The sequence below is a fragment of the Hylaeus anthracinus genome, unplaced genomic scaffold (assembly GCF_026225885.1).
Source record: "Hylaeus anthracinus isolate JK02 unplaced genomic scaffold, UHH_iyHylAnth1.0_haploid 17819, whole genome shotgun sequence".
NCBI classification, from domain to species: domain Eukaryota; kingdom Metazoa; phylum Arthropoda; class Insecta; order Hymenoptera; family Colletidae; genus Hylaeus; species Hylaeus anthracinus.
Window position 1 is genome coordinate 6,411 of NW_026534756.1, and position 16,514 is coordinate 22,924.

Sequence of the window (16,514 nt, forward strand, 5' to 3'; positions counted from 1 at the left end):
GCGAGCGGGCTATTTTCGTGGCGTCCTGCCCCTGTTCGTTATTTTATCCGAAACTTTTCAACTCAATCTGAAATCCAGAAACAAATTGCATCTAATTTTAATTATATTCGCGGGCAACTCTCGCGTTCGAATGAAATATCGTCTTCGCCGAACGCGCAAAGGTGTTAACGAGCAAACTTTCGGCGACGTGACAAGAATGGGAAAAAAATGTTGTCTGTTTAGAATCAAAACATCCGCAGGCTCGAGAATGAGGTCGAGAATGAGCTTGATAACGACCAGCATCGCTTTTGTCTGCATGGTGGGAGTTGTTGGAAAATCAGCAGCAGCCATGGAGGAGTCGCCGGGATCCTCTTTGAATCTTCAACACTACAACTCGATGCTGAATTCCGCCGGACTCGACGAAACGTTCCCGGATAAGAGGGCGTACACCTACGTGTCGGAGTATAAGAGGCTACCCGTTTACAACTTCGGAATTGGCAAACGTTGGGTCGATAACAGCGATGACAAGGTGAGTTCCAAGCGTTATTTCGCGTTCCAAGCTGATCTTCCAAGGTAGGTCTCTGGCCACAACTGGACAGTCATTGGTTCGCGAAAGAAACCATGATACACGAGATTCAAGATCATAAACGGTTGGGTTGGTAGAACCATGAGACTCGAGATTCAGGATCACCAACAGTTGGGTTGGTAGAACCATGAAACTAGAGATTCAGGATCACCAACAGTTGGGTTGGTAAAATCATGAAACCCGAGATTCACAATCACTAACAGTTGGGTTGGTAGAACCAGAACACCCAAGATTCAAGATCACTAGACTGCGGATCTTTATGCAAAATAAAATCTTCGCGAATGTGCCTAAAAAATTGAACCTAAATAAGAATTTACTTTATTTTGCAAATATTATAACATGAACTTTACTTTGAATTTTTTTTATATTCTTGCACATTGTGTGCATTTTGTAGGTTCTTGTACATTCAAATTTCCTACAAATGCATAAAGATCCGCAGTCTGAAGATCGCCAATGTAAAAGAATTTGAGTGAAACATTTGAAGCCAGACCTGACCAGATCAAATCTAACCTATGATTTTCTCCAACTTTCCAGAGAAGGCGCCAGACCTAGCCTAACCTACAAATTCCTGCAATTTTCCAGAGAGCCAGACTTAACCTAACCTACGATTTTCTCCAACTTTCCAGAGAGGGCGCCAGTACTCATTCGGATTGGGCAAGCGAACGAAGCAGTACAGTTTCGGGCTGGGCAAACGCAGCGACACCGCGGACTACCCCATCAGGATGAACCTGGACTACCTGCCGCTGGCATACCGCTCCCAGGAGAACCTGGACGACTTCCTCGAAGAGAAACGCGCCATACAACCGTACAGCTTCGGCCTAGGCAAGAGGGCGGCGCGCGTACTCGTCGAAGGAAACGGTAAAAGACCGAGCGACGCTTTCGGTCAGAGATACCACTTCGGCCTGGGCAAGAGGATGTCCGAGGACGAGGACGACTCGTTGGAATAGGAACTCGTCGAGGAAGCTTCGCGCGGAGGCAGATCCAGGGACCTGGCCGCGGAGCAGCTCGCGTAAACGACGTAGCTCTATTTCGATGTCGCAGAGTTCTGTTGTCAGACGAAATATAACGATAACGCACCAATAAAGACACGTTTTGAAGTTTCAACGCCTCCTTTCCGATCTGTTCTCTCCTTGCGACTGTAACGGGATGCGTAACCGAGGGGACGCCCCAAAGAAAGGTCCTGCAGAGCTGCACTGTCGATAATTTTGTGCTATATTCAACATAAATCACACGCCCCAAACAATATTTTACGATACTACGAAGTTTAACAAACACGTGTAACAAACACACCCATCTGTAGCTGACAGAGATTTTCACTGAAAAATTAAATAAATGAATTTAGAAGATTGAGTGTTAAGAAAAACAAGTCCGGATAGGATTCGTGAACTTTGACCTGGGTTGTAAGATGAGATACAAACGTTAGATTATATAATTTCCGATTGTACGGGAACAAAATTTTAGCTTCGCAATTTATTTTCACGAGTATCTCCGGCACTGAAAGTATTAAATAAATGTGTACCATTTATTATTTAGTAAAACAGCAACGTCAAGTACAGCAAATGGCAAATGGCAAATGGTACACGGGGCTACGTTACCTGATATGGTCCATTAACCGTCGCGTTCTAGTATATTTGTTCTATAGAAATATAGAACAGGTGTATTTCGTTCAATTTCTTTTACCTCCCTGCGGCGATAGCATTGGCTCGTCCATATCCGAGCTTTGAAGTTTTAATGTCGAGGTTGAGAGGTCCTGGATATCAAAGTATCTCTTAAGCGACTCGCTTATAATTAAACGAATTATTTATTAAGAAAACATGTTTTCACTTCTGGTCATCGCCTTGCCTGCAACAGAAAGAACGTGATGTCGTTGGTCTTTGCGTAGATCAGGAATCGATGTCTTTCAGTGTCTACCCCTCTCCTCCTCCCCTTAAGAGGTCGTCAATTTGGTTTTGCTTTTTGCAATAACGATTGCAGACCTGGGCAGACATGATTTTAAACAATGGTCACATTCTACTTTAACAACAACAATTTGACGTTTATATACGAGGTGGTGGAACAGAAATAGAGCAGTATTAAGAGTTACCGTTAAAGTGGAACGCGATCGTTGATAATTAAATTCAATTGAAATTACTTTTTTATTCCGATCTTCCCCAGGTGTGACAACACCTTTCGTGAATTCGACTGAACGCGTCCGTGCGAGCATCGAGTATAGAAATGTCGTCGATCGAGTTATTATTTAAACGATTGGATATGCGTCATCTGCGATTACGAAATGTCATTTTACATTAGGCCCGATTGTCACCTGTCACAGAATTTTCTTCGTGTTTCACCGCCAGTGAATCTTGTACGTCTCTTTATGAAAACGTTCCAACTTGTGTTTAACGATTTATCGAATAAATGTTCCCCGGTGAAAAAAGAAAATATTCGTAACTTATTCAACCTTCCCCTGAAAATTTCAGTTTCAGGGGTGAAAATGAAACGTGCGTGGAAAAGCTTCATCGTCGGATGGTACTTTTCTGCTGGCGCGAGGAATCGTTGAAATTGAAACGATTACGATAAATAGATCGATCCCGCAGCGGCCCACCAGTGGATCGGACACGCCCCCTTCGGGATTTAGATCAGGCGAGTCAGTTCACCGTCGCCGGACCCTTGGAATACTCGTCTCCGCGAGACTACGTTACATTTTTAACTAAATAGCTTTTAACTAAATAGCAAAGCTTTTGAAATTTAAAATAAAATGAAAGCCGCGAACATTTTACGTTAAGTCTCGAACGGGAAAATTAAAGCGATCGTGTCGATAGATTTTAAAATCGCGCAGAGCAGCATGCGGCACGAAGTGGTAATTTATATTTTACTCGTTTTGGGGGTGAAAATGACCGTCGGAGTGGAAAAGTTTTGGGTTCCCGACTTGCAATGGGAGACTGCGGAGAATTGGGTGGACAATCGTGTACCAAAGGACGACAGTCACATAGTATTCCCTTTGGAGACCAGGCACGCTGTTGGTATGCCTAATTTCGAGGATTTCACTCTCGCTGGGATCGATCTCGCCAGAGCTGGGGCCTTGATACTGACTAGAAACGGAAAGCTGCAAGTATGTATTCGTTTAAACCGTTCGCAACGTCGATAGTAAATTCACAACGTCCTGTAAATTCATAAATATTCACGCACTAGAATTAAATTATATTATCCTTAATTGTCTTCGACTTGTACAAACGAGGCTCAGGCTTTGATTTCTTCCCATGAGCAACACAAAAAATATGAACGCGTCGCATGGACTTTTGCAATGCTCGACAGATTACGTGGAGGATTGGATTAAAATCTGAAAATTGCTCTGCGCTACGCAATCGAAAGCTCGCCAGTAAATTGACCCTCTTTGAAGCTCAACAATCACATAATAACACTGCAAAATAGTAGAAAGAAAATTCCATTATTTTTCAAGTGTGATTCACGTAAATAAATTGTTGCGAATAGAGAGATCTGAAAATTGGAGGGATTCCTTGAACCTTGGACCTCTCGAATAGTATACTAACACTTCAAAACAATAGAAAGAGAATTTAATCATTTTTTCAAGTGTGATCCACATAAATAAATTGTTGTGAAAAAAGAGATCTGAAAATTGGAGGGGTTTCTTGAACCTTGAACCTCACAAGTAATATACTAACACTGCAAAATGGTAGAAAGAAAATTCCATGATTTTTTCGAGTGTCATCCACGTCAATAAATTGCTGCGAGTAAAGAGATCTGAAAATTGAAAGGGTTTCTTGGATCTTGAACCTCGCCAATCGCATACTAACACTGTAAAATGGTAGAAAGTAAATTGCATCATTTTTTTCAAGTGTGATCCACGTAAATAAATTGTTGCGAATAAAGAGATGATCCAGAATTGTTCGACAGCTGACCAGCTCCTCTGGAAAGAGGACCAGTCGATGGCTGAGGGAGGGTCACCTCTTCTGGGCCGACCCTGAGAATTGGAGGGGTGCCTCGAAGGCTGCTCCTCACCTGGAGCAAGTTCCATGCCGACAGGACGACATAGTTCTGCCGGATAGAAGCCGAGCTTTCAGCGTCCTTCTGCCCATGAAGGAGATAGAAGTGAGGTCCATCAAAACTGCGGACGAGCAGCGCTCTCTGTCGGCGTGGCAATGGGCGGACATGGAGAACAGACGGGAGTTCGGCAAAGGAAGATTCACCGTGAAGTGGGTTGTAATTGATAGAAGCTTTACGGGTTGATAGAAATATTATGCGAGTCGTTAATCGAGCCATTTGTGCAGGTACGCCGAGTACAGCTGCGAGAAGTGTCCCTGTCAGGAGGATCCCAATGGCGACTACCTGGAGGAAATTTGCGCTATTGAGAGGCCAAAATGCGGATTCACTCCTTGCGAGTATCCTTTCAGAGTCGGTTCGATTAATGGAGTCTATGAATAGATATTTAAATAGCTCGGAATTAAATTTAAAATTTATTTAAATAGGAGGGCGCTCAAAATTAACATTTTTGGGCCATTCACGGGATATTAAATCATTTTCGAAGTAATTGTTCATGGAATTAGTTCCTCGCATTAAGTTTTCCTCGTAAACTGCACTATTAGGAATTCTTTTTTATTTTTCCCCACGCCAATTTTAGTCCTAAAGTTAACCCTAAAAATAAAATTACATCAGTACGAGAAAGAAAAAATAATTCAGAGTCAAGAAACTGTTTCAAATGTATCAGGTGGAAGGCCACTGTTGTCGTTACTGCGGTGGCAGACTGTCTTTGCCAAAGACAGCGTCTTTGTGGACGGTTCGCGAGGCGGTGATCACCGTTATAGAGGGATACACGGATAGAATGGCGTGGCATGTCAGACGAACTGGTTCCGGGGCGGTCGAGGTCCTGATAAAGGAAAAGGGCGATTATTCCGGAATCGATATCCTCAAAGTGGTGGAAAACATCAAGGAGAACTTGCTAGGTGAAATTGCTCGTCTATATGCATCCCCTTTGCAAGAAAATTGCGAATATCGCGGCCTTCCATCGAGGGGTACCCATACAAAATTATTAGCAATCTTTCGTTCCACTCGTAAATTACTTTGCTGTAAAACATTGTTCATAAATGCGCGTGGAAACTTTGCATGGCGAATCTATAAACAAAAATGAGTAAAACATGTTGTACGAAAGTACCTCGTATACCTTACAGGTTCGAAGTTACAGGAGATTGATGTAGGAGTCTCGCGATTACCCGTGCCCCAAACACTTTGAACGTCGTATTCGGTCTTCTGTAACTCGGGAACTATGGTACATACGATTTTACTTCGTATAACGATTTTGGTTTATTTTTTCGCGTAGAAATGGGATTACACGTTGCAGAATCAAAAAAAAAGGGATTTTCGAGAGGAAAATATTTAACGTTCCTGTATTCAATGAAACGCTGCGACCTACCAGCCTATACACAGAAATATCTTCGGTTCCGACTGCAGACGTAATTTTCCAAGCGTAGGAAAACGCTTTTCCAGGAAAACTTTCCAGAAAACGAATAAAACTTTCGGAAGCGTTTCTATGGATTCGACGAGCCGCGACGCACTTTTCCGATAATTTGACGACTAATGACAGAAGTTATTGGGTTCTCCAGTAAATAGAGAATAATAACCCGTTCCTCCTCCGACAATAACGAACGCGAAACGCGAGAAACATTCTGCGTCCGATTGATATTGGATTGAATATATACTTTTCATTTTTCTCTTGGTGAAATACGATAATTTATTTTGAAAGAGAAATGTATATCGACGCGTAAAAAATACTTGAGAAATGATTCGAAGAAGAAAGGCTCTTCTTAGGAAATACCTTTTAAAAAATCCGACAATTTTTATGGAATTTCGATGAGCTTTGTTTGTTTAACAGCTATGAAGATAGACGTACTGAGCACGGAGACTACAGGCGCAGCTGTGGAAGATCATCGAGTGGCCGTCGCGCTGGTTCCATTGCTCGTGTCGCCATTCGTCGTCCTCCTACTGTTTTTCCTCGGTTTCATGTACTTCGGTTACTCTTCCAAATAGTAAGTTTAAGTATTATTATTAGATAGTTTTCTGAATTTTCTAGCAGAAATGGATAGAGTGATACATTCTGAGAATAAAAGTATGGAAGCATAAAGATAATATTGTCCAAGATACAGCGAGTCCTCGTTAAGTGTCCCAGAGGAGCGACACTGTATACAGTGAGTCCTCGTTAAGTGTCGCTCCTCTGGGACACTTAACGAGGACTCACTGTATTCTGGAAAGTATTACTCTTAGCTTAGATGTACCTTCATACTTTTGCACTCAAAATTCAATATTCCATCGAATTCTGCAACAAAAAACTGCAACAACAAAATGTTCCATTCGAGAAAACCAATATCTCGAATCTCCAAACTCGATATCTGGTCTGTACCATTTAAGGTGACCTCGTTAGGTGCCAATCAAGGTACAGAACATCCTGCAAAACGTAATATTACCGTGATGATTAGGATTTTTTTTTCTTCAAATTGATTTTTAATATTGCCATCTCTTAAGTGCTCCACCCTGTATATTACGCGCGTCCTTACATCCGCGCGATAAAGGTTAATTTCGCCGACTTCCGGCCTAGTGAATATAAAGCTTGGAGGACGTTCAGCCACTTGCAAACTGCGCCTCGTGTTTCATATTCCGTGTAATTACTTTTTTCCCCATCGAGTTCTCCTCGCTGGTCTCTATTTCCGTCCCCACCCGTTGCGTTCGACACCCACGTGTCGGTCGAATACAAGCCTTCGTGAGGGCGGGCTTATGAAAAACTTGATTGTGACTTTTCCGGAACGTTTCACCTATAACTCCGACTCGTACGGATTCACCGCCAAGGTCAGGCTCTAACGTCACCTTTTCGATCATCGATACTGCAAAATACAGAATGTTTCGAGATCGTAGTGCATTGCACATGGCCTGATACCATAGTTCAGCAAGCAACAATGTAATCCTTGATACCGTTACACAGTATAATACTTAATATTCCAGCAAAATAAAGCATAATACTGCTAGCTACAGAGTATTTCAGCATTATATGTCAGATTACTGCAAAATACAGAATGTTCCACGAAATAAATTTTTCATAGCAAGTGTACAAACGTGCAACGTCTATTTATGTACATATTTAAGATGTACGCTGTTATATAATTCCTTTTTTTAGTATGACCCCGCGACTACCCTACGTTGAAGCAGCCTATACGATGCAAATAGCGCAAGGGGTATACAGAAACTGTTTCAATTTGCCAAACTCCGGTGGCAACGGCCTCAGCATTCAGCGAGCTCGGTCCCATTTACAGTTTATCGTTTTACACTTGGCAATTTCTTCGTCGCCGCGTTTCCCCCCGACCCTTACGCTGGCTCGTAGCATTTAATTAGCTCGACTTGGCCAATCAAGTTGAGGGCTTCATTTCTCGCGACAGCCAACTCAGAGGCGAAATTTGTGACCCGATTTACGTCAAATAGAATTCCATTCCACGTGCAAAAAAATATCGATCCCGCATTTTATTTTATTATCGAATATCGTAAATTGAATAGGATTCCTCCTGTTAAGATTGTCAATGAAATTTTTAATTTTTCAGCATCCTCTCGAGCTGCACCGAGATTTTCGCGACCATTCGCGAGGGAGTTCGCGCGGACAACACGCAGGGTGGCAAACCGTTTAGTTTCGCTCGTTTCGAGAACATCCCCGAGGGCAACGTTCAGATCGCCGATGTGGCGGGCATCAGCGAACAAAAGCCCGGGAACGACGATCCAGGGATCATAGAACCCACCGGCGGCAGATTCGAGAATCCCCTGTACAGATCTAAAAAAAGACGCAAGGAGGAGAAGGATGTGCTTGATATGGAAGCTCCGCTCAGTCTGGCCGCCCTCAGAGACAGAGTGGAAGACGGTGTCGAGGAAGTGGAAGTGGACATCGATCAGTGAAATATTTTAGGAATCGTTGGAAGCGTCAATGAATTCGGAGAAAGCTATTTCAATCGTTTTCTAATACTTCACTACCTAACAACGATGATTTCAATGTCGCTATAGAGAAAATGTCCAATTTCTCGATCTACGAAAAATGTACTTCGAAAAATTGAATAATTTAGAGGAACATTACTTAGTTTATTTTGCTGTGATATTTCGAATACTCGAGCTATTTTCGACTTATTTTCCTCTTCAGTTTCCCTCTTCAGTGCCGCGCTCCTTCCATCTCTAATTATCTGTTCTTACGTCCCATCCGTCTCTTTTTACATAAAATTCCTTCGCCGTCCTCCCGATTCGATAGTCTCTCCGGAGCAGAATAGACGCCGACAAAGACGATTCACGCTTTAATTACGCGGGGAACCTATTAAAGAGTTACCGGGGGCTCCTCGATGGCGTCCCTACTACTTCTCATTTTCCAGTCCTCGTTTGAACTTTAAGACCCATCAATTTCAGCCGTGAACACTGCCACTGGCTATCGAGTCATTTCATAAATAATGCAAACATGAAACAATGAAATTTTAGGATGACCCATCAGACTCCGCGATGGAACGAAATTCCTAATATTCGCGAAAACGAATGAAAATCACTGAATATAAGAGAGATAAATAAATCGTCCAACCGTATTAAAGTCACGTGTGTTTATTCCTCGTCGTACAAACGTTCGAAGTCAAACCACGTGCGATATCGACCACGTGGCTTCCGGCACGCTGCCAATTGCGTAGACACTTACACGTACAAGATAATAGGACAAACATGTATACCAATGCACATGAAAAAGAAAAGGGAACAGAGACTGGCAAAATTTTATTCGAATAACGAACGACGAATAAACAACGTTTATCCGATGATAAGATTAAATTTAATTGTAAAATATACCTTCTATTCCGTTTAATTTAATTTAATCTAGTTTAATTTAATTTTTACTTTAAATAATTTATTATTCGATTCGTTATTCGAAATTTTATCCAGGTGATCTTGCCCATCTTTGCCAACAGAAGTCTCCGTAGGAGAAATTATACACGAAATACGTATGCGACGCGCGAACGCCGGTGAATGAATTACGAATGATCATCTTTTACTCGCGTCGAACGAAATCAATCGCGACGAATAACGCACACGTCGGTGTGCGAACACACATCCAACTTTCTCTCATAGTGTCGAGCGTGTATGTGTATGTGGAACGTTTCTTCAGTGTATACATATATTATCTGTTTATATAGAAACAATCTTATATATATATATAATATATATATATAACCATTCATATAAAGCTTTATTTATAGAATATATTAAACTCTCTCTCTCTCTCTCTCTCTCTCTCTCTCTTTCTCTCACTCTCTCTCTCTCTCTGTTCTCGGTAAAACTGCGTAAATTGGCATTTTTGTACACAAATACGACCCCCCTTTTTCACGCCAGGCATCCGCGAACGATTATCTATATTCTTTTACCCTCAAAAGTATGAGCCTTTCTCTTGTGAATTTTCGTTAGGCGAAAAATAGTTTGGACGAAGTCGAATAAAAACTGAGCGATGGCGAATTCGTACGAAAGTTGTCCATCATTTTAAATTCTACGCAAAATTTCATTTAAATAATAGTCGAACACCTTCGTTGAAAAAAAAGACCACTATAGCTAAACGCTAATTCTAAGAATTACTTTAGTCGCACCAACCCGTGCGAAGAACGCCAATAGGCATTCAACTGACGTACTAATCGTATAGGCGCCATGGCGCCTCGCATGCTCCGCACTGTCGGTAATGCAGCCTCAATACCGATAGGATCAAACGTGGATCTGCCTGTAGAAGAAAATATCCCCTTTAAATTACAACTATCCGAGCACTCGAGCAGCGTCACTTTAAGGACGTTTCGCGAACACGTTCCTTGGAAAAGTAGTAGTGTCCGCGACCGTATGTGCTCAGACAGGCAGAAGTAATCGTCAGACTTTTTTTTGTCCCTCTTTCTCTTTTTCCTCTGCGCTTATATGCCACCGTGTATGTGCACCTTTCTTTTTTGCTCGCACTAAAAACACGCGTGACGTCGTTGTTTTTTTTTTTTTGTTTGACGGTTCATTCATTCGATTCGAATCGCTTCGACCCTCCGTATCTCGTTGACGCATGGTCGTCCTGTTGAGTAATTTTCCAAATCATAAATTAATTTATCCACTATAATTAATTTATCCAGTTTAATCAGTCGTCGATTAAAATCGTTTCAATTCCCGTGCACGTGCTTCGTCCAAACTGTTTCACGCCTCGACTCGCAAACCGATCCAAGTTCTATGCTTCGTTAAATCGTGCCATTTCGTACCTTTATTGATCCTGCGCGAGACGCTCGCCGATAAACTCGATAACTCGATTGAACTCGCCGCGGAAATCCAATTGCAACGCTCCCGGCCGCGAGATCGTCCACCAAAGCCCGGAAAGGAAATTTTCTGCCCGGGAAAAATACGATTCGCGCACTGGTCCCAGTGATTCTTACAAAATATTCACTATTCGAAACGATCTCGAAACTTTAACGTGCACCATATCGATTACATGAAAACGTAATTTATTCTAGTTTCCGTGGACTTGCTTATCGGTTCGAATAATTTTGCATTTGTTAAAAGCGCTTCTTATCGTAAAATTCGACCCAATAGCAACATTCAGTGAAGACACTTTCGTTGGTCGATTAACTAATGGCAGCATTGGCGATCACCACATGCCTCGATGCTTCTGTTTAACACTAATTGCGACGGTAATCGATGAAATTTGTACCCACGTGCCACGAGAAGGTAAGATCACGATTACTCGCTCGCTGGAGTCGATTCGTACATTTTTAAACTCGAAAATAGAACGGAACGTGGCGTCATTTCTGACGCAAAAGTGCAGAAAACGATTCCTCATCCAAAAATCAATAGAAATTGTCGAAAGAATGTTTTTTCTATGACGTCTCGTTGCTGAGAAAATCAAATTTAAAAGTTTGAACTAATACCATTGCGTGCACGACGCAAGCGCCGCAACGGCTGTCGCGCGAGCTAAAACAGCGCCCGTGCGCGAACAAGTATTATTTCACATTCGTTTTTCTCGCGAAGAAGACCTCGTACGAAAAAAATTCAGGACACATTTTCGATTTATTTTGAAACGAAGAATCACGCCACGCTGCTATCTTTCACAAAACTGTAGTTCTTACGTTCCGTGGCGCGCTCTTTCGTTGAAAGAAAAAAGAAGAAGATCGAAGTAGTCGCCGTTGCACGTTATCGTTAAGTATCTTGAACGAACCACCTCTCTCCGGCGGTTCTGTTTCAAGGTACAATATACAAACTTGTGTCTGAAGTGAGTTACACCTAAACTAACACGTAAGTTACTAGATACGATATACCTCTCTCGTGAAAATAGACACACACGATTTTCAAATTCATTCTATATAAAATAATAATAACACACCTCCTCGCCTCGAAGTTCATACGCTACGTTTACGTTTACACCCACGCAAGGACGCTGACTTTTGGACGAAATTAAAGAGTTTCCATCGCTTTCGACGAGCAATCGGCTCGAGAATTGCGCTAAAGCACTGTTTAATACTTTATCGTTAATCAGCGTGAACTCTCTCGTTTATCACTGAAATGTTTGCTAACGTAATTCGAAGTTAAACGTCTCGTTTTCTCGTAAATGTATTTGCGAAGATTTTGAGAAAGAAGTGTGGTTTTGCCGCAGCCACCGAATCGACTGACCTCTCTAGGCCACTTCGCGCGTTCCCGCCAAGATGGCGCCACGAGAAAGCGGGAGTGGCTTCGCGCAGCCAATCGATTTCATTCCAACCGTAGATCAAGATCGTACTTTCGAAAAGCATCGGAAATTTCACACAAAATGACAAAACGTGTTCCCCTGGTCTCCATTTGAAGGAAGAAACATCGAAACCAACGAATGAAGGCACTCCCGGCTAAATTCCATCGCACGTCTTCGATTCCGTTGCGACGGAACTGGGAAGACGACACGGCCCAACGTATTCGCGGCTAATCTTAGGTAAAATTGGTCGTTACACAGCGGTCCCGCTCTAAAATACTTACTCGATCCGCCCCTGCTCAAGGAAGACTTCACAGGAATGTAAAGGAATTGCACGAGTCCCCTGGAAACAGGCTACCCTCCCAACTTTCGTTTCTGACTTAGAGAAAAAAAAAAAGAAATCAACGAGGCTCGACCAAGTATCGACGACTTTCTTTCGAGCACCTGCCAGACGGATTTCACCGAGGGATCCAAACGAGATTGAACCGATCAACGATCGGGGCAACACTGTTCGCGAACTCTGTCGAGGGATGGCGCTCGCAGTCCTCGCGAAACTGCAGAACCACCCAGCGTTGACGACACCTGGATTCTTCGTCAAGTATCCTCTCCGAGTCGACGATCTCGAAGTCTTCGGTTCATACGAAAATGTTTTATCGCATGGAAGAAAGATCTAGGAGACCTGCAATTGCAGCATCGCTTGCAAACGTTGCAGCTCCTTCAACAGTTCACGATTCGTGTCCTCCAGGACGGTCAGTCTGTCCCTGTACGAGGAGTTCTCGTTCGTCAGCAGGGTGACCCGTCTCTCCAAACCATCCATGTACTCCTTTTTCTTTCGACGCGACTCTTGCGCGGATATCTGAAACGTGGGGCATAGTGTCACGCTAACTCCTAGATTCTTCGATGGTTCAGGCAGACGTTCACATTCTACTCAGCAGTTAAGCACACGATCTCTAGGTGCTGAGATGTAGTTGGGCGTGGATTTGGGTAGGTAGATCTCATTCGATCATACTTGGGCGAGGATTCCAACAGTAAGCACTCATACTTGTTTCACTTCAGGTCCAAATGAGGTTAGGTCTGGACTGGACTGGACTATACAGGCATTTATACTTGGTTCGCTCGAGGTCCAAATGAGGCATTCAAACTTGGTTCACTTGAGGTTCAATTGGAGTTAGGTCTGAACTGGACTATACAGGCATTTACATCTAATAACACTTGATGCTCACAGCATGTCAGCGCACTGAGATATTGTTAGGTTTGGTCTCACATAAATAATTCACACGTTCCAATGGAGTTAGGACGGATAAACAAAGAACCAGACGTACACATAGATTCATCTCCAGCACTCCTCGATATAACCAGGACCGTGTCGATTCCCTAGACTCACCTTGTTCTTAATTTTCCTGCGGACCTTCTTCAGCGACTTCTCCTCCTGCTTGGTTAGTGGCAATTTCGTGGGAACGGGATACCCCTCGGCTATCAGAGTCCTCTTCTCCTCCTCGGTCAACGTGAGATTTCCCGTCGACCCTTTCTGCAAAATGGATTCCATGTAACGCCAGGGGCTAATCGATCTACGCGTCTTCTATCTCGCTGTGCTTACCGGTTGGCAGGAAATCAAAGGTGTGTGGATAGGCTGCCTGGTGGTGTGCGCGCCGTTCGTGACGTACAGCCTGGGTGTCAGCAGGCCCCTGAGATTCTGTGGGTGCGCTGAACTCTGGGAATCTCGACGTTCTGGCGAGCAGGAAGCGGATGCAGTGCCTTCGCTATCGGAGCTAGCGCTGCTGGGAGGTGTCGGAGGCAATCCCTGCCTCGAGGTACGCGAGTTCGCCTCTTTGCTAACGCAGACCGTTCCGTCGTAGTCCTCCACCTCCATAGCCTTCGGAACATAAAGATTTCAGCGGAGTTAGGACATCCGGGGATAGAGTGACTCTTCTTTCTTGACGACGAGCGGTTTGGATGACAGCACTCTACCAGGGGGTGGAGATGGGACACTCGTCTTAATTGGAGAGCTTGGAGGTCTTGAGCCTGTACGAAACTGAGCAGTAGTAATGATAGAGTAAGGTTTAGTCCAACCCCTAAGGAACACGAGGCAGAGATAGTCGTCACATAGGACACACTAGCCAACCTTTCATTGGATCATACAAATCCCGAATCGTCCGAATCACAGTCCTCCAAACTTTTTACCTAATTTTTTCATCTCCATCCCCATTATGTAGAAGCTACAGAAGATGAAAGGGGAGTTAATTGGAAGCTACCTGATAATATTCTTCGTCGTCCTCCTCGCTGTCGCTGGTCTGTGACAGGTGGTTCTTAGAGAAATGAAGGCTCTGAGGGAACACCATGGTTATCGTGCTCTTGTCGTCGACTATCGTTGTTTGGCAGGACGCCGAGGGGCTACTGGGTGCGCTGAGCGGCTCGCCTTTGATCTCGGCGCATTCCACGTCTTCAGGTACTAGGTCGTTGGGTGTCTTTAGGATAACGGTTGAGGTAGACGACGGCGATAGGGACGACGACGACGAAGACGATAGTTCACCGCGGCCCGAGGCGGTGTTCATCGAAATTGCTGGGAAACACTCCTCTTCCATGTCTGCAATCAAAGACAACCATTTCCTTCAGCGAACGTTCACAGTCTTGCATATTTATTATCGAATCGTTTGCGATTTTTGGCTCTCCAAACCGGTCCCAAGGTCCAGGTACGCGAACAACTACCGGGTGGATGGGTTTAGGATGTCCCGCTAAGGCTCTTGAACTCTGCCAAACCTAATCTCGTTATGTTATGGTCATTATCTCGTTATGTTGTGGCTAGAATCGACTTATGTCGAACCGGGACTCCTGATAGAGCTTTTGATACTTTTCTAAGCATGGGGACAACCCACAGGCTGCATTGCGAAGCGTTCCAGACTGTTGCCTTTTCTTTTGACACGAGCAAATACTTATGTACATTAGTACGTATGACAGAATCGTATGAAAGAAATCGGGGCAACGATGGTAATCGGATCCAATAATTATCTACTTTTGGAATGCCACGATGAAACGGTGTCGTCTTCGGATCGATGACGCCTGCTCGTCGCATGAATTAGACAAAGGACGCGGGAAGACTATCCGCAATGTATCATTTCTCTGAAATTAGTAAAATCGTCGTCCCACGATATCCCGTAACACTATACTCCATTATCCAGGGTGTCTGACTGACTCCCATAAAAGCATCGCCTGTACGACTAAAAATAAGTTCCTCTGACCCCACCCGTGGGATTTAAGGAAACGGAGACTGATTATAGGTTCCCAGTAATAGAAGATGCCCCTTAACGATGGACGCGAGGGATGAGCCATCGATTCCCCGAGCCTTACCGTCGATTCTGCTGCGAATGTCCAACGATTTATGGTGATCCATGGCGCTAGGGTCGATAGAGGAACTGGTATTCGAGAGGGATGCGCCGACCGTATCGGAGGATGAGCCGGAGTTAGGTGTGTGAGGGTTGGCGCCAGGTGTCGCTGGGCTTGGCGGAGGGCTGGACGTCAGGAGGCTGTAACTGTGCTCGGACTTGATCGGTCGTGGACCACCGAGCGCTGCATCGGTCATCAGACGATCCCTCAATACGACACCTAGCGAGGATTTGTCTCGAACGCACAGCACATTGCTCCATTCCTCCTCCTTGGTCCCCAGTAGAACATCCTGACCCAGGGCCTGCGAACAAAAACATTTCCTTAGCGTCTGTGCATGAAAGATTTATTCTTCCAAGCTAGGTTTAAAAAGAACAACCAATTCCGTTTAGTTCGTAACCTAGCTCAGAGGCTCAAAGAAGTTGATCTTCAAAATAATTCTGAACGTTCCTATTGACTAGGAGCAGCGACCATAGGATAATGGTGGGTCCACTTTCGATAAACACCGAGTGCCCGGTCGTCCAGCGTCGGGAATTCCAATGAGGAGGATGCGAGGTCTGAATTCGAAATGGTCGTTCGCTCTTCCCTTGATCTTGCCTCCGTCGTGACTCAACTCAAAACCCCGAAGGGGAACCTGCCTTGTATGGAAAAAAGGCAAGATTGCGATAAGTAAATTACCCCGTCGATAGCAGACAAATTGTACTCCAGCGACTTTCCCGTGTCAGCGACGATTTGCCAGTAATTCAAGGCCGTCCAGTTAGGTGAATCACCCTGGTCATGCTAATGCGACACGTGAGCGAGTTGGGTGCTTGAGTAATAGGATAAGAGATAGCGCTTTTAAGTATGTACACG

General features: G+C 44.0%; 3 protein-coding genes across 4 annotated transcripts; 2 read left to right on the forward strand and 1 right to left on the reverse strand.

The window, feature by feature from the left end:
* The first annotated feature begins 218 nt into the window (after positions 1 to 218).
* Positions 219 to 2,986, forward strand: LOC128892781 (allatostatins-like). Its single transcript, XM_054153324.1, has 2 exons — positions 219 to 508; positions 1,192 to 2,986. Exons 1-2 carry the CDS (start codon positions 248 to 250, stop codon positions 1,510 to 1,512), a joined length of 582 nt encoding a protein of 193 aa, XP_054009299.1. The 5' UTR covers positions 219 to 247; the 3' UTR covers positions 1,513 to 2,986.
* A 202-nt stretch (positions 2,987 to 3,188) lies between these two features.
* On the forward strand, positions 3,189 to 9,277 carry LOC128892780 (uncharacterized). The gene is made up of 6 exons (XM_054153323.1): positions 3,189 to 3,656; positions 4,460 to 4,758; positions 4,834 to 4,957; positions 5,271 to 5,505; positions 6,432 to 6,585; positions 8,143 to 9,277. Exons 1-6 carry the CDS (start codon positions 3,390 to 3,392, stop codon positions 8,486 to 8,488), a joined length of 1,425 nt encoding a protein of 474 aa, XP_054009298.1. The 5' UTR covers positions 3,189 to 3,389; the 3' UTR covers positions 8,489 to 9,277.
* Positions 9,278 to 10,591: 1,314 nt separating this feature from the next.
* On the reverse strand, positions 10,592 to 16,393 carry LOC128892779 (cyclic AMP response element-binding protein A-like). 2 transcript variants are annotated; one of them, XM_054153322.1, is made up of 6 exons: positions 16,042 to 16,393; positions 15,630 to 15,966; positions 14,537 to 14,868; positions 13,882 to 14,157; positions 13,669 to 13,812; positions 10,592 to 13,140 (listed from the first exon to the last, which is right to left on the reverse strand). In XM_054153322.1, the coding sequence occupies exons 2-6, from the start codon at positions 15,859 to 15,861 to the stop codon at positions 12,955 to 12,957; spliced, it is 1,170 nt and encodes a 389-aa protein (XP_054009297.1). In that variant the 5' UTR covers positions 15,862 to 15,966; positions 16,042 to 16,393; the 3' UTR covers positions 10,592 to 12,954. The 2 variants fall into 2 exon arrangements, with proteins under 2 accessions (XP_054009297.1, XP_054009296.1); XM_054153321.1 differs by having other exon boundaries at positions 15,630 to 16,393.
* Positions 16,394 to 16,514: the final 121 nt, after the last annotated feature.